The sequence below is a fragment of the Medicago sativa genome, chromosome 8, assembly GCF_051527215.1.
Source record: "Medicago sativa cultivar Bolivia chromosome 8, Bolivia_mono, whole genome shotgun sequence".
NCBI lineage: Eukaryota > Viridiplantae > Streptophyta > Magnoliopsida > Fabales > Fabaceae > Medicago > Medicago sativa.
Genome location: NC_140756.1, coordinates 28,063,477 through 28,084,335, shown reverse-complemented (window position 1 = coordinate 28,084,335; position 20,859 = coordinate 28,063,477). Strand labels below are relative to the sequence as shown.

The 20,859-nt window shown below is 32.2% G+C and overlaps 3 protein-coding genes across 6 annotated transcripts in view; 2 read left to right on the top strand and 1 right to left on the bottom strand.

Annotated features, from left to right (window-relative positions):
* The first annotated feature begins 1,404 nt into the window (after window positions 1-1,404).
* On the top strand, window positions 1,405-6,178 carry LOC146898088 (cytochrome P450 704C1-like). Its single transcript, XM_085735577.1, has 5 exons — window positions 1,405-1,986; window positions 4,039-4,323; window positions 4,733-5,074; window positions 5,214-5,414; window positions 5,854-6,178. Exons 1-5 carry the CDS (start codon window positions 1,462-1,464, stop codon window positions 6,046-6,048), a joined length of 1,548 nt encoding a protein of 515 aa, XP_085591703.1. The 5' UTR covers window positions 1,405-1,461; the 3' UTR covers window positions 6,049-6,178.
* Window positions 6,179-10,390: 4,212 nt separating this feature from the next.
* Window positions 10,391-14,724, top strand: LOC146898087 (cytochrome P450 704C1-like). The gene is made up of 6 exons (XM_085733122.1): window positions 10,391-10,809; window positions 11,898-12,113; window positions 12,473-12,763; window positions 12,869-13,189; window positions 13,293-13,496; window positions 14,335-14,724. The coding sequence occupies exons 1-6, from the start codon at window positions 10,504-10,506 to the stop codon at window positions 14,515-14,517; spliced, it is 1,521 nt and encodes a 506-aa protein (XP_085589248.1). The 5' UTR covers window positions 10,391-10,503; the 3' UTR covers window positions 14,518-14,724.
* A 993-nt stretch (window positions 14,725-15,717) lies between these two features.
* LOC146898086 (BEACH domain-containing protein C2-like) overlaps window positions 15,718-20,859 on the bottom strand; it is a 32,590-nt gene continuing 27,448 nt past the window's right edge. For 2 of the 4 annotated variants that reach the window (XM_085732129.1, XM_085732130.1), the window contains exons 28-32: window positions 20,275-20,388; window positions 18,993-19,359; window positions 17,698-18,473; window positions 16,702-16,824; window positions 15,718-16,124 (exon numbers count right to left, since the gene is read on the bottom strand). In XM_085732129.1, the coding sequence (XP_085588255.1) occupies window positions 16,080-16,124; window positions 16,702-16,824; window positions 17,698-18,473; window positions 18,993-19,359; window positions 20,275-20,388 (1,425 nt within the window). In that variant the 3' untranslated portion in view covers window positions 15,718-16,079. Of the gene's footprint in view, window positions 16,125-16,682; window positions 16,825-17,697; window positions 18,474-18,992; window positions 19,360-20,274; window positions 20,394-20,859 lie in introns of all 4 variants that reach the window. The other 2 variants (XR_015021332.1, XM_085732131.1) reach the window with 2 other exon arrangements.

Genomic DNA, 20,859 nt, shown 5'->3' with positions numbered 1-20,859 from the left:
ACAGTCTGACATAACCCTAATCCCGCCCTTTTTGGTGGGTCTGAATAATTTTAGTGTAATCATTGAATCGGAAATCAAAATATTTAAATTTTTAATAAAATAATTTCATTTTTTTGGAATCCATAAAGAGTGTTCCAGTGCACTCGTTAACAAGACCCTACAAATCTTAATATCTTAATCTTAATATATATAAATGTTAGACAGTCTGACATAACCCTAATCCCGCCCTTTTTGGTGGGTCTGAATAATTTTAATGTAAAAAAGGTTTTCCAAGGATTTGAACCGGGCACCATATGGCTGCACTATACAAGTTTCACCACTAAGCCACCTCCATTTTGATTGAAATATTATTGCTCCTAGAATTGATATACCGTACTAAAGCATTTTTTTTTAAAGCCACAAATACCCTAGAAGTTCCTTTTCTTATAGCAATTTCATTTCATTATTAACGGTTCTTTTATTGATGATCGTTCATTATCATTATCATTATTATTATTATTATTATTATTATTATTATTATTATTATTATTATTATTATTATTATTATTATTTTCCTTTTTCTTCTCATTTTTATAGATTTAACAGTCATCGCGGTTAGGATCCATTTCTTGGTGTATGCTTACTACGTGTAGTGATATTAAAGTTGCATTTTTAAAATTGTTGATAATTTGACTGATTCATATGATAATTTTATCACTTGAAACTTCACTTTTTAGTGTAATTTTGTTGGCCTCTTTGTTTCTCATATATTATATTACTTGCAGTTATTTATTCTGACTTTTTATTTGCAAAAAATACTACACTTGATTATAACATTACTTTGTTTTCTCCCTTTGACTTTTCAAACATGTTTACTATTTTTAATTTGCTTATTTTAGTTGTTCTTTTAACATGAATGTAATTGAATATAAAGGTTGAGAAATAACAAATTCAGGAACACAGTAATATTATTTGATAAGAAAATAAAGTTAATATAGCTTAAATTGGTATAAGTTTTGCATTTTTTGTTGCTTTTTGCAGTTATTTTATAACATATTATTGAATATATAATCAGTATGATATTTATATACGAAATTCTACAAAAATCCGTGCATCCCACGGGTTTAGAGTCTAGTAATTATTATTCTCAAACCGAGGGAAGTGTTTCTCAATCATGACCCCGAGAAATTTTATCTTCAAGTCACGTGTCTTCCGGAATCCATGCGGGGTTCACACCACACGTCGAGATCATGCACACAACGCAAGTATAGATGTCAACTTCAACAACGTTAAAAATTCATCATCCCAAGTCTACTATACATGCACTAGCACCACGTGAGGTATTAATTAATGTCCACTTAATTAATTAATTTTTTATAGAATTAATTTCCACTTAATTAAGCAACATTAAAATGCTCACATCTCATAACTCTCACAAACACAAACACAAACTCACACTAAGCAAATTAAGACCAAATTAAGATGAACATGTTGTTCTTAGTCATGTTTTATTTCATATCAATTCTATTACTAAGTCTTTTTCTTCTCATCTCAATTATAACACTCACAACATTCCTAGGACAATCCATTGGAAATCCAAAATATCCACCAGTAAAAGGTACAGTTTTCCACCAACTCATCAATTTCAAAACACTCTTCCATTACTTCACAAAAATAGCTCAAACCAATCCAACATTTAGGCTTCTTGCTCCTAAGAAATCCAAGATTTACACATGTGACACACGAAATGTTGAACATATACTCAAAACCCAATTCCATAAATACTCCAAAGGAAAGTTTAACCATGATACTATATTTGATCTTTTGGGTGATGGGATTTTTGCTGTTGATGGTGCTAAATGGAGGCACCAAAGGAAACTTTCTAGTTTGGAGTTTTCTACAAGAGTTCTTAGAGATTTTAGCTGCAATGTTTTCAGAAGGAATGCTGTTAAGTTAGTTAGAGTTGTCTTGGGGTTTTCAAATGCAGGATTGGCCTTTGATATTCAAGTAAGAAATATTTTGCTCCATTACCCTCAATTTTGACTTCTACCTCCATTAATTCCATAAAATTAAAATTTGTGGACCGGAATATATATATATATATATATATATATATATATATATATATATATTTGTGGCTTACCCAAGTCTAAACCCTTATATATATATATATATATATATATATATATATATATATATATATATATATATATATATATATATATATATTTGTGGCTTACCCAAGTCTAAACCCTTATATCAATCATATATGATGACCGGAGTATAAATATTAGGTTCTTGCTAACAAGTGCCCTAAGAACATCTAAAATGAAACGCTTCATTTTTTGGTATTTAAATATGTCTCGCATGTACATTTCACTTATTTATAATTTTTGCATAGTAATAAGCGCTTGTTCTCTCCAACCCATCATTACACACAAAATTCTTAAATAAGACCCACCAATAACTTTATATCATCTATCAATAACTCTTTATCATCCTATTTCAATATTTCAATATTTAAATATATGGGCCTCACAAAGAAAGGGGGAGTCGTATATGAGACACTCTTATAATACTCCCTCCGTTCCTTTTTAAGTGTTACTTTTGGAGAATTTTTTTGTTATTTTACTATAATAACCTTATTTATTTAATATCTCATTACATATATTTCTTCTCTCCACATAGTTCAATGCAACATTAAATGTTATTTTACTAATATTACCCTTAGGGGGCGTTTGTTTCATGGTATAAAAAATCAAACCCAGGAATGATTTTCCCAGGAACAACATTCCCGGGAATAAATTCTTCGAAAAAGTGTTTGGATAGTACTTTAAATTCCCAGGAAACTTTTAATCTAAATTCTTAAAAATAAATATTATATTTTATTTACAATATATTCTCGTCAGCACAGATGTTCTAAATTTTTTTTTTGACGTAAACATAGATGTTCTAATTCTTAATATGCATATGTGATTAATTTATTTCATTCGATTATTACAAAAATATATATATATATATATATATATATATATATATATTGAAGAACACTATAAAAAATTAATAAAATAAAAATACTATATAAAAATCTTGCTTTTTATTATTTTCTTTGTGAAGATATAGGTGGCCATAAAATAAAAAAAGCACGATAATAATTAAAAAAAGAATGGAACGGTTAATATAGTAGTGGGATAGCACACAACCGCCGGGAATACAAGTTTCCAATGCTTATTAGAGGGGAATAGGATGTGAGGCTCCATGGGTAAAAAAACTTTCCTGGTAATAAGTTTTTCCTGGGAACAATTTAGTATTCCCTTGTAACAAACAAAGGAATTATTTATTCCAGCCTTTGATTCCCAGGAATATGTTTAGTATCCGTCAAACAAACGCCCCCTTATTTATTATTGTGGAGAGAGAAGTATATGTAATGAGATATTAAATAAATAAGGTTATTATAGTAAAAATAGAAATTATTGTATCAAAAGTAGCATCATTTATTGATTGTCTTGGTTTGTGTAAAATGTAAAATGTGACAATTAAAAAGGAACGGATGTAGTACCCTTTTAGATGTCTCCACAATGGGGTACCTACGAGGTACCAATGCTTAATGGCATGAGACATCCCCGTTATTGATGGTCTAAATGCATTGTTTAAGGAATCACAAAAAAAAATTGTCTTCAAAATACAAGCCAAACATTTGTAAAAGTCATAAGTGCACAATTTCTAATACAAAAGTTACTACTTTTAGATGCTTAAACAATACCTTAAGGACACTTGTTAGCATTTTCCTATATATTAACCATATATGTAGTCCACACTTTGAGATCTCAAGATCTAGATGTAAATAACATGCTGTCCATACACATATAAGAAAATAGTTTTCCCCATTATATTGTTAATTTCTAAATCAATGACTATCAACATTTTATATTGTGAAGTGGACACTAATTAATTACTGCAAGTATATAGGAAATGCCAAAAGTATGCTTTGTTATTTTACTATGGTGCAATACGGAGCAATATATGAATGCAATTTTTTTTATTTAATTTCTTTTGTAGGACATAGTAATGAAATGCACTTTGGACTCCATATTCAAAGTTGGGTTTGGAGTGGAATTGAATTGCTTAGAGAAATCAAGCAAAGAAGCAAATATCTTCATGAAGGCCTTTAATGATTCAAATGCTTTTGTATTCAAACGCTATTTGGACCCCTTGTGGAAGTTGAAAAGGGTTCTTAACTTTGGATCAGAAGCTCCCCTTAAGAAGAATATCAAAATAATTGATGATTTTGTTCATAGTCTAATTAAGACCAGAAGGGGACTTTTATCAGTGCAAAAGGATTTTGTAAGTTCCATAATTTCCATTATATGTGTGATTTGAATTGATTCTATTCCATTTAGATAATGTATTAACTCCTATGAAACACTAACACTCCTAATTTTAAGAGTGTCTACATTTTCGACACCGATACTCGACACTTTAAACACCTGTTCTAATTAAAAAATTTATTTTATTCTTTCTTTAGACACACCTCCTACATTTTTTTGACACAATTTTGGTGAGGTGTGTGCGCTCACACATACGGTCTTCATCTCCGTCTTAGCACTCATTTATTGGTTATTTCGAATTTCTATATGTGTAATTGTGCAATATTTTGGACATAAACAGTATCTACGTGTCCGTGTCATTCCATGTTTTATACAAGATAATCTCTTTGTAACAATAAAGTATGTGTTGGTTAATTTCTTATCAGAATGATAAAGAGGACATACTTTCAAGGTTTTTGCTAGAAAGTGAAAAGGACCCTTCAAATATGACAGATCAATATTTGAGGGATATAATTCTGAACTTTATGATTGCTGGAAAAGACACAAGTGCCAACACTTTGTCATGGTTCTTCTACATGCTCTGCAAGAACCCTCTTATACAAGAAAAAGTTGCACAAGAAGTGATAAATGTTACTTCTACAAGCCAAGAAAGCAACCTCAATTTAGATGAATTTGTCACAAATATTTCAGATGCTACCCTTGACAAAATGCATTATGTCCATGCAGCACTAACAGAGACATTAAGGCTATATCCTGCTGTACCAATGGTGAGTCCTAAAAAAACTGCTTGAATAAATCTATTAGGTTTATGTTCCTATTAATTAAGTTCAAGCATTTAGGGTTTTTGATCTCTTCTAATAACTATCATATCTTAATGAATGGTTTTTTGGTTGTGTGTGATACAAGTCTGGTAGGACAGCAGAAGAAGATGACATCCTTCCTGATGGATACATAGTGAATAAGGGGGAGACAGTTTATTACTTGTCCTATGCTATGGGAAGAATGCCTTACATTTGGGGGGATGATGCTGAAGAATTCCTACCTGAAAGATGGCTCAAGGATGGAATCTTTCAACCTGAATCTTCATTCAAATTCATATCTTTCCATGTTAGTGTCACTATTCTTCAATTTAGGATAAGATATCTTAATTGTTTTATACAAAAATCTTATAAGTTTCTAGTTATATTAATATCGAGGATTCAAACCCTAGATTTCCTTGTTGACACTATTTAAACGGGATATCGGTTATGTGTAGTCACAACCTCATGATGGCACGAAGTCTCTCACATTTAGGCCATCCAATCGAGATCGAACTGTCCAAATTTTAAATTCATTGTTTTAGATTTAAATAAAGTCAAAATTTACATTGAAATTTGGACTGTCTGACATCATGTTCAAATGTGACTGATTGAGTATAATCACACTGACATAATTCAAGTCGTTTTGATATGCTTAAATTACAAAATGAGCTACATACCAATACCTTTAAGTTTAAGATCAATTCTTACACTTCTAAGTGGCATTTAAATATTTTTGATATTTGCAGGCTGGTCCACGTATATGCTTAGGAAAGGACTTTGCTTATAGGCAAATGAAAATAGTGTCAATGGCACTACTTCGTTTTTTTCGGTTTAAACTGGCAAATGAAACAAATGACGTGACGTATAGAACCATGTTCACACTTCACATTGACCAGGGCCTTCCTCTCTATGCTACTCCAAGGTGTGATGTAGCTGAATAAACTTACGTATTTGGAAGTGCTTGGAATTCCTGAAATTTAACTTGCGTGTAGTTGACAATTTGCTTCTTAATTGAAGCTGATGTAACATTATGAGTTAGATATTATTAAGATTGAATGAGACTTTTTTTTTTTTTTTTTTTTTTTTTTTTTTTTTTTTTAAGGTCTAAATACAAGTTGCTACATCAATAACTAAATGGTGATTAGCTAAGAATATGACTTCTCGTAGCGATCTCATTTTTTTGTCTCCAACTAAATTCAACCTTAATGTTTTTAAAAAATGAGTTACAACATTCTACTCATCAATTATTGCTCCAAACTCATAGATGTCATTGTTTCCTTTGTTATAGTAATCTACAACATTCTTTGCATCCAACTCAAAATCCACATCTATAAGTTGTAGGTCATATACCCCATGAATGAGACGATATTGGTTTGGCTCACAATATATATTAAATAAAACTATATGATAATTTAATGCTATATGCTTAAATGCACTTTTGATACGTTATTTTGTCTAAATAAAGTTTTAATCTCCCATTTTCAAAAGTGAGTTTAAGGTCCTTATGTTTCAACTTTCAGAATTTTCCACACCACCCAATATTGAGATTTTTTTTTACGTAGCATCGTCATTAACGCGATAATGAAGTGAATTGTCTATTTTTTTTACATGACAATGATGTGGCATCATGTTTTATATTCAAGATTGAATGAGCCGAAAAAAAGAGAATATAGTTTGAAGGGACAAGGAAAAGGTTTTTGGTTAAACTTGGAATTTATTTTTTGAAAATAAAAATATGTCATACAAGGAGAATTACCAACAGGGAAGAGGTATGCTCCTAGAATTGGAGGGAGAAGACCACCAAAGAACTATTAAAAAATATTCTTAAATATATACTATTTCTGATTTCAAATGATTAAATATCTGTTATACTGATTTATTTTGAAAATAAAAAATTATAATTTATTAGGCTGAATGCTTTAACCTCGATTCATTCACTTATATGTGTGATTTTCAATGACTTCTTATTTCGTCTATTTACAAAAGAACACATTTTTACACTTTATCCAAAAGAACAAATTAATACACAAAACGTAATTTACTACTAATATTTATAAGCATTATCTACACATTAATTGTATTGTTAAATATTTTTTACTTCATTGCAATTTTGGTCCCTCTGTTTTCGCTCTTACACAGTTGTTCCACATTTTAAAAACTTGGACGATTAAATTTAGAAAAAAAAAAAGCTTTTTAAATCTAACTTTCTCTAACCTAATTGTGTCTACATCTCCACAACTACAACACTATACGACAGTTGTAGAGGGTTCAATTCCGCAAAACTTAGAGTCACCACCATCAAGAAATTGGTACCATTGGATTCTAAAGATCCGGCAGTTTGTGTATTTTCAAAATGATAAAAATGTGTCTAAAACTAAATTTTTGGAAAACAGTTGTGATTGGTTAAAAAACTGATTTATGTCGGTTACTATAAGTTTCCTTGTAATTGAATTATTATGAAGATAAACATTTGGAGTTGTTAGCAGCTTAAATGTTTCAAGGCCTTGAATACAATTTTTATTTTTATTTTACTGTTTTTTCTTTTAGAATGTAATGCATTTGAACTGATGCTACTAAAATGATGTCAAACACTCATACCTATATATCACACTTCATTCTTCGGCTTCTGCTTAATTTTTCATTTCTATTTTTGACATGATTACAATCAATAGATATGTATATGCTCAGATAGTATATGTAACATAACATGACATGTAATAGTAGCAAAACCAAAGCAAAGGTGGTAGATAACGGTGCGTTAGAAATTTTCAGAAAACTCCTACTATCACAACGTAACAATTTTGTTTTGAAAGGAACACAACATAACTTTTATATAACTCCTTTCTAAAAAAAAAAATTATATAACTCCTAATTAATTTTAAATGATGTTTGTTCAAAAAAAATTTAAATGATGGTACGTTAGAAATTTTCAGAAAACGGTTGTTCGAATATTTTGTTTTGTTTAAAAAACATAAGTAAATGATGTTTACCCTTCAAAAAAAAAGTAAATGATGTTTACAAAATAACCTTTTATTTAAAAAAAATAAAAATTGTTTGTCGAAAGTGATTTTTTATTCCAAATAGAAAAGTGATTTTATGAATTTACTAGATATAACATAAAATTTTAATAGTGGAAAACCTTCAACTATAATTACAACCAGCCTTGCTAGAAATATAATTTTTTTTTCAACCCGTCAATTTCACCAACCATAAACGCACTAGTGTGGAATTGAAACTTGTAATCACCCTCCAACAAATGACAACACTAGCGTTGTTCTTGATAAGCTTCGTCTTCTTCTCCTTCATTCTTTCAGTCGAGTCATTCGATTTTTTCGTGTTCACTCAAAAATGGCCAGTAACCTATTGTAAACCTCCAATTACTTGTAAACCAAAGCTTCCGCATAGGTTTACAATACAAGGTATGTGGCCATCTAACGCGAATTCTTCTTCTCCAAAATTTTGCAATCAAGAAAGTGTAACCGAAGAGATGGTAAGTTTATATTAAACAATTTTTTTTTGTCTCCCTTCATTAAATAAAATTATTTGTTTCCTTATATTCTTAATATTTTTCCACAGGTTGAAACATTATTGTATGAACTTGATTTTCAATGGCCCAATTTAAAAACGGGTGAAAGTAATTTAGCACTTTGGAATCGTGAATGGAGAAAACATGGAACTTGCTCAAACTTTAAGCAATATCCATATTTCGAACTTGTGGTACTAAAGAAACAAGATGTTCATCTTCTTAAGAGATTTGGATGGCATGGTATTGAGCCAAGTCAAATTAATTTATATGATACAATGTTTATTTTTAATATCACAAGTGACATTTTTAATATTACAAGACCTCAACTTATATGTAGTGGTAGTAAAATACCTGAATTAAAAGAAGTACGATTGTGTATGGATGTAGAAGGAGAGGGTTATATCGATTGTCCAGAACAATATAAAACTAAAGGTTGTGGTAAAATTTTAAGATGGCCTCTAGCATGACATGATGATGTGATGATGATAATAATAATAATATTTGCTAAATAGAAAAAAAAGAACAAAAACTCGATTTTAGTATTGCTCTTTTTTTTTTGTTGTACCTTTTAATGCTCTTATTTTTATCACAGTGGGTCAAACTGACCAGAGGATTGTTTGTCCCTAAGGGTTGTTTGTCTAAATGGTCAATTTTTATGAGTACTAACAATACATCAAGACAATGATAATTTGTAATTAAACATTATTCATTTATAAACACATTTTTTTTAATAAAATGGAATCTATCTTCAAGAGTTTTGTAAAGATATCAATTCATTGATGGTCTGTAACAATGAATTTTATATCAAAAATTCATTTTTTGAACATAATCTTCAATAAAACGGTGTTTAATTTCAATATGGTTATCTCTGAAATGTAAGATAGAATTTATAGATAAACAAATTGCAACAATATTATTTGCAACAATATTATTATAGAAGATATGAATATTTTTTTTATTTTTATAAGAAGCAGAAGATAGGAATATTACTTTTACTTAACTGATAGTCTTCAAATTTATGCTTCATCCAAAGTAACTAATGGTTTTAGTGGATTCTAGGTCAAAAAAATGCAAAGCATGGAAAAAAGAAATGACTACTGCTTTTTTCCATTAATTAGAGTTATAATTGAAAAAAGTAACTAATATTGATTCTAGGTCAAAATAAACTTCTTCACATAATAAGTGAGTCATTTGTAAAATAAAAATAAAAATTATCTTAAAATAATTGACTTATTTCACTTTTCTAAAAAGTAACTAATGGTTTTTTGTGGTTGAACGCTGCTGAGATCCAAATTGATGTTCTTGCCTCTGGTGTTGTTGATGAAGAAAAAAAGATCAAATGAAGAGGATGAGGAAGAAGGAGGGGTATTTTTGTCTTTTCGAAGTGGTCTAATAAGAGGATAGGGTAGTTTTGTCCATTCACAAGTCATTTTGCTGACTCACCCACCCAACTGACCAATCAACAGTGCCATGTAATCTGATTAATTGGGATGAGGGACTAAATTTTAAATGATTAAATTTTGCAGTGGTGAAATAAAATAATTAGCAAATTCAAGGACCAAATTTTAAATAACACCTATTTGCAGGGACTAAACATATATAAAAGCTTTTTTTTAAAATCATTAATTGTCTCGCTTTTAATGATAAATAAGTTCAATATATTAAATTATTTTTATTAATTATAATTCCGCAAGATGCCACCTTAATCGATAAAGACATTACAATATATAGTTGAATGAGTGTACAATTTTAGGATCAATACAAAAACTTTAGAGTCAATACATTACAAGCAACCTTTGACTCTGCAATAACACTAACTTCTTCCCTAAACCCGCAAGTCATCACCTTCACCATCCCATTTCCGTCCATCATGGATTTTCTATCAAATCCTTATCTTTTTGCAGCTTTGTCTGCATCTTTAACTCTTTTGATAGTTCAATTTCTGTTCAGAAAATTGAACTACAAAAGCAATAACATGAAGAAGAAGTATCATCCTGTTGCTGGCACTGTATTCAATCAGATGATGAACTTCAACAGACTTCATCATTATATGACTGATCTTGCAAGGAAGTACAAAACATACAGGCTACTTAACCCTTTCAGAAGTGAAGTTTATACTTCAGAACCAAGTAATGTTGAGTATATACTCAAAACCAATTTTGAAAACTATGGAAAGGTATATATATGTTCTTTATTAAATGGCTAGTAGATTTTCATTGATTTTTACTTTTATGGTTGATGAATGAACATTTTAGTTTTATAAATTTGTATCTTTGATTCTATAGATAAGAGTCTGGTTTATTTTTTATTTTTTTTTTTGAGAGAAGAGTCTGGTTTATTTGTTCACATGTTTGTATGAAAGAGTTGAGCTGTCACTTGTCTCAATGGTGGGGGTTGGGATTTCCTAGGGTCCAAATAATTGACTTGGATCCTCTACAGCTGCATTACGGTGCTGCAGCTTTAGGGACCGTTGGATTTAAAGTGAAAAAACTTTTTAAATCTAACCGTGCCTACATGTCCAAGACTGCAACATTATGCGGCAGCTGTAGAGGGTTCAATTTCCCGAAAATCAAAGTTACCGCCATCAAGAAATCTGTACTGTTGGATTTAAAGGATCCGATGGTTCGTGTTTAGAGTTTGTATTTTCAATCTGATTTACTAAAGTTGAAATTGAATCGTCTGATCTTGATCCAACGATGTCTAACTTTTGACTGCATTAACTTTCAGCTTTTTTTACTGCAGTGAATTTGGGTCCTCTACAATAGATTGGATTCAAGTATTTGACTTTAAAGTAGGTTTTTAATTTTTGATAAATTGTTGGATGACTTAGATCTATTGTTATGCTGACTGCTGAGGGATATGGTTTTCTGATGCCATGTGTACAAAATTTGAACAGAAAATATAATTATTAAAGAGGATTTTTCTGTTGTTCAAAATGATGGATATGTGTCTAATACTAAATTTTTGGAAAATAGTTGTGATTGGTAAAAATAACTGATTTATTTTGGTTAGTATAAGATTAATCCTTATACTGAGTTATCATGAAGATAAACATTTGGACCTTGCTAGCAGCTTAAATGTTTCAAGGCATTGAATAGAATTTTTTTTTCTACTGTTTTTCTTTTGGAATGTAATGCATTTGAACTGATACACTTAGATTTTTGTCATGATTACAATCAATAGATATGAAAAGGTACACCAAAAAGGTTTCATTCGTAGAAGGATGAAGTATGGCTTAATTGCTTAAAATTTCTATGTATGCAGGGATTGTACAACTACCAAAATTTGAAGGATTTACTAGGAGATGGAATTTTCGCCGTTGATGGCGAGAAATGGCGTGAACAAAGGAAGATATCAAGTCATGAATTCTCCACGAAGATGTTACGGGACTTCAGTACTTCAATATTCAGAAAGAATGCTGCAAAAGTTGCAAATATAGTGTCTGAAGCTGCAACTTCTAATTCTATGTTAGAAATCCAAGTGAGTAAATATATTCTTTGAAAAATACTATCTGTTCCTACCTCAAGTCCGATGCACCGACAAACAGACCTTTTATCCTCTTAGCTTCGACTGACGGTTGTTGTTTCGATACACCAGAAATTCCCATATTTGTTGGGAATCAATACTAAGGGTATAGTTTATGAACACCCAAACTCTTCTATCCACTGAGGCATTTTAGCTAAGGACAATACTTTGAGGGCGCTTACACTCATAACCAAAGCGGACAATTCCTCAGAAAAGAATTACATCGGACTTGAGGCTGGAACACTATCATATTGCCTTCTTTTATCTGATTGGCTAGCATGTAAACTAATAACTTGATCCAATAATCTATTTAGGATCTTTTAATGAAATCAACCTTGGATTCAATTTTCCAAGTTGCATTCGGAACTGAACTTAACAGCATGTGTGGATCAAGTGAGGAAGGAAAGAACTTCGCCAATGCTTTTGATACTGCAAGTGCGTTAACGCTTTATCGTTATGTTGATATCTTCTGGAAGATAAAGAAGTTTCTCAATATTGGATCAGAGGCAACATTAAGGAAAAACACTGAAGTCTTGAATGAATTTGTCGTTAAGCTAATCAACACTAGAAGTCAACAAATGAAGAATTCAAAGAGTGACTCTATTGTAAGTCTACGATATACAACTATGAAAGTTGATTTCTGATTACTAAGAATATGCATATTTATGTGTGTCGTGTAATTTTTTCTTCTCTTTACATGAACAATGTAGAGAAAGAGTGGAGATATTCTATCAAGGTTTCTGCAAGTGAAGGAATATGATACAACATACTTAAGAGATATAATTCTGAACTTTGTTATTGCTGGGAAAGACACAACGGCCGCCACACTTTCTTGGTTCATGTATATGCTATGCAAGTATCCTGCAGTACAAGAAAAAGCTTCAGAAGAAGTGAGAGAAGCAACAAACACAAAAACTGTTAGCAGCTGCAGTGAGTTTGTGTCATGTGTAACAGATGTAGCTCTTGAAAAGATGAATTATCTCCATGCAACACTCACGGAGACTCTCAGACTTTATCCTGCAGTTCCTGTGGTAAGGCTACTTTTGAATTTGATCTTACTCTCATGCTTGTATAATAGGTCAGAGATGAATCACTTAGAGTATCAATGTTATCATCAAGATTCTTTTTATGCAGGATGCGAAAATTTGCTTTGCTGATGACACATTACCAGATGGATATAGTGTAAAAAAAGGAGACATGGTGTCATACCAACCTTATGCAATGGGGAGGATGAAATTCATATGGGGTGATGATGCAGAGGAATTTAGACCTGAAAGATGGCTTGATGAAAATGGCATTTTTCAGCCAGAAAGCCCTTTCAAGTTTACGGCTTTTCAGGTTAGTAGAATTTTTCTCTAGACATGTAACATTTATTTATCATCATCTCATTACAATAAGCGGTCACATCCCTATAACTTTGTTTGGCATGCCACAACTGTGACTTTAGGCAGAAAATATGAGAGGAGTTTGGAATGTCAGAACACGTGTCTCTGACAGCTTTCCAGACTTCCTATGCAGATGGTAAGAACATGAAATACTTTCTAATTTCCGGTTCCATACATTTACCTAACCAAGCAATAATCAACAAATTTTCACACTTCCATTGCCTATAAGTATAGTCTCCTTCTTCTGGTTTTTTCCATGTCCCCAGTCAGAAACCCAAACTTTCCCTTGCCTTTCAAAATTAGACGAATGGTTTAGGCCCATTTGGCATAATTTCTTCCATTCAGCCGATAAACATTGACTTTGAGAGAATTTGAGGTTCCCTCTTGGCCATTAAAATAAACGTTGAAATCGCTGCTGGTATCACCACCAACATTGCCATCAAAGAAGCCTATGGCGCCACTGGCACCATCACCAATTCCACTTCCTGTTCCTTCGCCAGCTCATCCACATGCACCAACACCTCTGCCTCTTCCTGCCCAGTTTTGGCACAACCTGCGCCCATGCTTGCACCGTCTTCAATCATAGTGGAGTTATTATTGATGTTGTTGTGGGATGAGCTAGTGAGGGCATATTTACATGCAGAAAACAGTGGGAAAAAATCAATAATATCTTCGGATTTTCCGAAAATCATGTTATTCATACTTGTTAAAATATGCCAAGACTTGTGTGTGATATGTATGCAGTTTCCTTTGTAACAGCGTGCTTAAATTGAAGTTCGATTGAAATGCAGGCAGGTCCTCGGATATGCCTAGGAAAGGAGTTTGCTTATAGACAGATGAAGATATTCTCAGCAGTTTTATTAGGTTGTTTTCGTTTCAAATTGAATGATGAGAAGAAAAATGTGACATATAAGACAATGATAAATCTTCATATTGATGGAGGTCTTGAAATCAAAGCATTACACAGGGATTAGAATAAGATGATTCCTTGCAACAAATCAAGCTAGCAAGAATTTATGCTTATTTTACATGTGATGATGGGTGACTATATTCATCAAACATTAAAGGTGTTATTTTGTAAGGAATTGTGCTCAAAACCTTTAGCATAGCTAAAATGTAACCCTCTCATACATAATGATGAACTAGATACAATAAGATTTTGTCAAAAATTATAATTTAAATTTTGATCCTTTTCTTTATAACAAAATTGAGCTTTAAAAAACCACAATTAATAAGATCAGAATATGTTTTTTAACAAAGGGAATAATATCTTTCCAACATTTTTTTGAAGAAGAAGAAATATCTTTGCAATATTAAAAGGTGGTTCTTTACTAAATTTGAGTTGTGTGCAGTCACAGTTTTATGCAGTCATGCAATCAGCCACATTGGTGGTTGTCAAATTAAGATTGAACGATCCAAATTTCAAGCTCGATGTTTTAGATTTTTTTATTTAAATGTCTCCTCTTTTGGGGGGCTCATACTCGTTATGGATATTTTAGACTATGATCAAGCATCCCCAATGACTTGTACAATAGGAAAAAAAAAAAAGTAGCTTAAACTCTTCCCAATAGATGCTGTTGAGAAAAACAATGATATTATGAAAAAAAGTTAGCTACACAAAGAAAAGAACCAACATAACATTTGAAAATCAGATATCATGAAATCCTTATGAGGCCAGGCATGCACTTGACACCAATGAATACAGTTAGACATATGATGTACACACACATGATATTGCATAACATGTTTGCTGAAGACGAACGACACATCGTGGGTCCCAACATACGAAATAGTTAATACCTAATTTTGCAACATACTTGCAAATGAGAGCACATATTCGCAAAAAATCAATCATCAACTTCAATGGCCTCTACCTAATTTTGCAACATATTTGTAAATGAGAGCACATATTCGCAAAAAATCAATCAATCATCAACTTCAATCAGACTTTGTGGAACACACTTGGGAGTGGTTTAGAAAAAAGAAGAAAAAATTAAAATTAATTATATTTTTCATTACCATGTGTGGTTCATCATATGGTTTATCATATCTATACATTTCTCATGTTGTGTTTCTTGCTCATATTTACATATTTTTCATCATTTTTAATTTATTGTTTTGTATTTTTCATCGTCCTGTTTATTATGCCTTAGCCGCAATCTGCTAAATCTCAATGAAAAGAATGACAGAAAGAATAACTATTACATTTTCAATTGACTATGATCAAATATCTGGAGTGAAAATATTATTGGCCCAAACCTCAACCAGAAGCTTGTAAAATATTTACACTTAAGCACAACTGGTGGGAAATGCAAAAGAACCCTAAGCTAGAGCTAAATCTAAGAACCTAATATTATTGTGGTAAGAGTTGTTACATACAAGACATTTCTGAACCAAAGGAATGCAACAAAATTTCTTACAAACAGGAGTGCTGCATCCCCATCCTAACATTCCTAATTGTTATTATGCATATATGATCTGTATATCGCTTTGGAATCCAAAAGCAATGACTTTATAGGTGCCTAAGTTCATCCCTTTACCAACCAAGCTTGAGCATTTGATCCACCACTTTCAAGCTTAACTGCAAGCAATAAACAAAGGAGCTACAGCCATGGTATATAAAGTAAGAATTAATACAATATATGCTGAGGTATTGTAAGTAGTATTATTATACATTATGCAGAAAAGTGATTTCTGATTTTCACTTTGATTATTTTGAATGATACAAATGAAGGAATAAATAGAGGGGCTGTTGATCCTATACATATATGCTAGGCCTAACAATCAGTCGGAAATAATTTTCCTCATAAAAGCTATAACTAAGAAAGGAAGCACCGTATTGCACAGTCTAATGCTAGCTGTACAATTAATTATTAATTACAGGATATGAACAGAAACTGAAAAAGAACCATGTGATTCTGTCAATTATATAATTAACTACATATTATTATAGTGGATTGGAGGAATAATCATGGTATATAAAGTAAGATTTAATAAAATAATGCATAAAAACAGTGTGAATATTATTATGTTGGGTTGTATAAATAATCATAGAATACTCATTCCGAGTAAACATAGTGAATATATAAAAAATGTGATTCAACGTAAGCTACAATTGGTATTTGATAATGATCCTTACCCAGTGTAATTTAACTTACAGTTGGATCAGTGAAAATAATCAAATTTTTATCTGAAGTTGAAACCAAAAGATTTGTGTTATCCTTATTTAGAGCAAGAGCTGTAATATCTTGTCCTTCTTTCAGCTTCAATACATGGAAAACCTACATATAATAGTATAGTATAGTAGTTAGCTTAGCATTAAAAGATGCAAAGAATAATGGTAACGGCTAACACACAGCGATTCTGGAGGTTTGGAAGATTCAGAATGCAGTGATTTAAAAAGCTCAAATCTCTAAGTGTCTTCTATGATAATTCAACCAAAGAACTGAAAATAAATAGAAGTTATAAATAAACGCTAAAACGGTGGCCCGTTGCATGAGACTCTCACGGTCTCACCAAAGAGTGTAGTGCATGCAACCTACCCCCGCATGCGGAGAGGTTGTTTCTAGGATATGAACCCATGACCTCCATGTCACAAGTCAGCAAGAAACCTTACTTTTGGTCCGAGGCTCACCATCGAAATAAGATGCTACACACACACACACACACTATAGTTTTTGGTTCTTAGAAAGAATGTTTTCCTGTGGTTAGTGAAATGACAGACACGTATAAAATATCTAAAGTAAAGAAAGTTTGATGCTAGAGTTGATATAGCAGAGCAGTTTCAGGAAGGCAAAAACCAACATAGTGACTCGTAAGGTTTGAAAGAATCACAATGCATAACCATCCCTACCTCACATCCCAAAAACATGCTAGACCATGAAGAAAAAACTTCACATAACTTTTTTGAATTCAGCAATTTCATTTGTGAACTCTAATCTATATAGGGGTCTTCTATGATATTTCAACCAAAAATTAGAAAATAAAAGACTGGTTCTTGATGAAAGAATGTTTTGTAATGACATGTGAAGTGACACATGCATGCATAAAAGATCTGATTGGATGGATTTTCCAGCTACACAATGGAACAATTTCAAATGAGATAAAGGTCTGATTTATTGTGGCATTTCATTTTGAACATCTTAATACTGTACCTCCAGAGTGTGCAAATCCAAGAAGCAAATTGCTGGTGTTTGAACATTTATGATGTTGCTTTCATGAGTTTCTTCTGATTCTGAACGAATATCAACGGCAGTTTCCTTACTTGACTGCAAATTCCCACCATTGGATCTACCATTTTGTAGAGGATTAATCCCAATCAAAGCATTCCTCCCATCGTGCGAAGTTTCCATGCAACTAATGCTGGTAGAGATTGACAATTCTGTTTTAGCAATCAGAACACCATTAAGAGTAAAGGTACTGAGAGTATGCTGCAACTCATTCCAAGTCATGATAACCCCTTCGGAGGAAAGGCAAACAGAATGGGCCACCACACCATCCAGCCTTCGAAATAAACGTCCCGTTCTTATAGAGTGAAAAAGAACATCTGATGTTTCGGAGCAGGAAACTACTATTCCAAGATCTGAGCTGACACAACAACTGAGTATTTCACTTTGGTGTCCCTGAAGTACCTGTATTGGACCCTCAATACGACGTCTACGATTCTTTTCTATCAAATGAGATGAAGAGTTATTTCTAGATGACGGAGTGCCAGGCCCAGTGGAAGATTCTGATATGAAACTTGAGTTAGATGGTAGTTCTTTATGAAATCTCCAGAGTAATATTGTTGTATCTCGGGATCCTGTCACCAGGTAGTTACTATCGGATGAAAGGCCAAGGCAAGTTACTGGAGCACAGTGTGCATGGGCTGTTTCCAAGGTTACGACTCCATCAGAGGATATCACCTTAATACTATTATCCGCATGCCCACCTAATCAGAAGTCAAATTTTCAGGTTAGAAACAAAATACCTAGCCAGTACAATACGCAAATCCTGTAAATTTAGTGCATGTTTCTTACGCCGTCTATAAGCTGAAAGTAAGAAAGCATAATCCACTAAAACAGACTGTTAAGTTCCACTCACAAACAAAAAATCAACTTTTCCAAATCGGCTTCATAATTGAAATGTCTATTTATAGATCTGGCTAAAATAAATACACAGGATGCTGCAATGATTGCTTAATTTGTTTTGCTGATGCTTCAATAAATGGGTATTTTCCTGTGTCTCTTTAGGAATTATGATAGGATTTCATTCCTATTTAGATCATATCTCTCGTGTATACAAATAGTTGTGTTTTCAACCTTTTCAATATTACGAGATATATTCATATTCAATATCCTGCAAATACTCAAAGAGGTCGGAACTGTTTAAATTTAATTTTTTATATAAAAAAGGTGCAACTGTATAGATGCAATGTTACATAAAATTTTCCCGGCTTGTCTAAACTTACCAGTAATAATTTCTTGGTCACAAGTTATTGAGATGATAGCTTGGCTTCTAATTCCAGAAACACCAAACGCCAATGCTTGAGGGTATTGCCATTCTTCACCAGTCCCCGTAGGCCCTTTGAACATGCGCCTTAGTGGTCCGCCGCCAGAGCCTGATGCAGCTTTTCCACGTTGAAAGAGGAATGGAGTACCATGGCCATCAGGTGTATTGGGTTGCCACTTGTGTTGTGCAACATGAACTGCTGGTGCATTTGAATCAACAACCACAATCATATCTGAAGATGCTTGAATAGCAGCCGCAGGGAGATTGCAGTATTCAGGAGACGGAACAACATATGGTTTGACGACTTTTGGGTTGCGGAATATTGTCTTGACATGCAAAGAGATATATACATTGTCATCATAATTACATGCACTCATCATCAAATGTTTAGGAAACATAGAAGGACATTTCAAAAACACTTCATCAGCACAATGGTTTTGGACAAATCTTGAAACATAACAAGAAGCCTTTTATTTATCAAGGCGTGAAAGTGGAGTTTGATCCGAAATCCCAATCCTTGAAAAACTGAAGTGGACTTATTCCCAAAAGAAAGAAAGAAAACACAAGTGGGCTTTACAATCTAAACTGGATACCTTCCTCTAATATTTTTGTTACTAATCATAAAGGTAGTTAAAATAAATAAAAAATATTACAGAAACTAATTACTTGGTGCATCAAGTTATCAGAGTCATTCAAGGTATTACTCAAAAAAAGTTTATTTTAATGACTTTCCATTTTATTAAGTAGTAAAAAAAGTTTAAATAGACAAACTAAAAAATGATATGTAATCAGAATTACAAGCAATTAAAAATGTATACAAATATGCAAAAAGGAGTACTTAAATTCTTGCCCTCGATTAGTATTTGAAAGAATCTCTTATTATATTGCGACAATATTTCCAAAAACAAATGTCTTCAAATAACATGTGGAGTAATAATATGTGGGGTTAGGGAAGGTAGATACCCATTCCCATAGCATTTATTTTGAAACATTGTATTTTATACACACGAACACATTCAAAATTAGTGTAAACCCGTTTATAGTCCATCGAAGATACATCATCAATTTTCTGCTATTTGGAAATAGTATGTTTTCAAACAAGATTGTGGCTTGCAATGCTAAAAAAGTTAAACAAATAAAGAATTTTCAAAATACTGATGCTTATGTTTAAAACAAAAGGATAAGAAGCACCGGAAGCCTACTTAAGACGTTAGTGTCAAACTAATCCATAAAATAATTACCTGTAAGTGCAGAACTTCAGCTAACGGCATCTTCTTCATGTGAGGAACAGTCAGAAGTTGGGATGGTGTTTGACCAAAATAAGCAATTTGATCTTGTGTAGCTCGCTGTTGCACCTTTACTTGTCACGCATGTAAGAAAGTAAGAAGTTGAAAAAAAGGTAAGATACAGAGAAATATCACACACCACAAAACACGCAAGAAAAGCAACCAATCTAGCAAGGGGTGACCGGTTTATTTTTGCCTAATTGAAATGAAATATATATTTTTGGTATATAAAGAGTAGGACTGCAGTGAAAAGAGATTGAGATAAGCTTGGAGTCTCAGACACAGCAACTGAAAAGAAAAAAGCAAAGCACGCAAAGAAAATGAGAATTATTCAATCCCCATGTCTGTGAAGATGACTTCCTCAAAGCAACCATTTGCTAGACACCAGAATAATCCCAAGTGGAAAACAACCTTGACCAGCAAGTTTACGGACATAAATTTCCATATAAATGGGAGTTTTGATCAGAAGACATTAAATCCTAAATTTAAAATAGATTACAACTGCCTAGTTTTTCAATTGAGATTCTAGAATAATTTAGT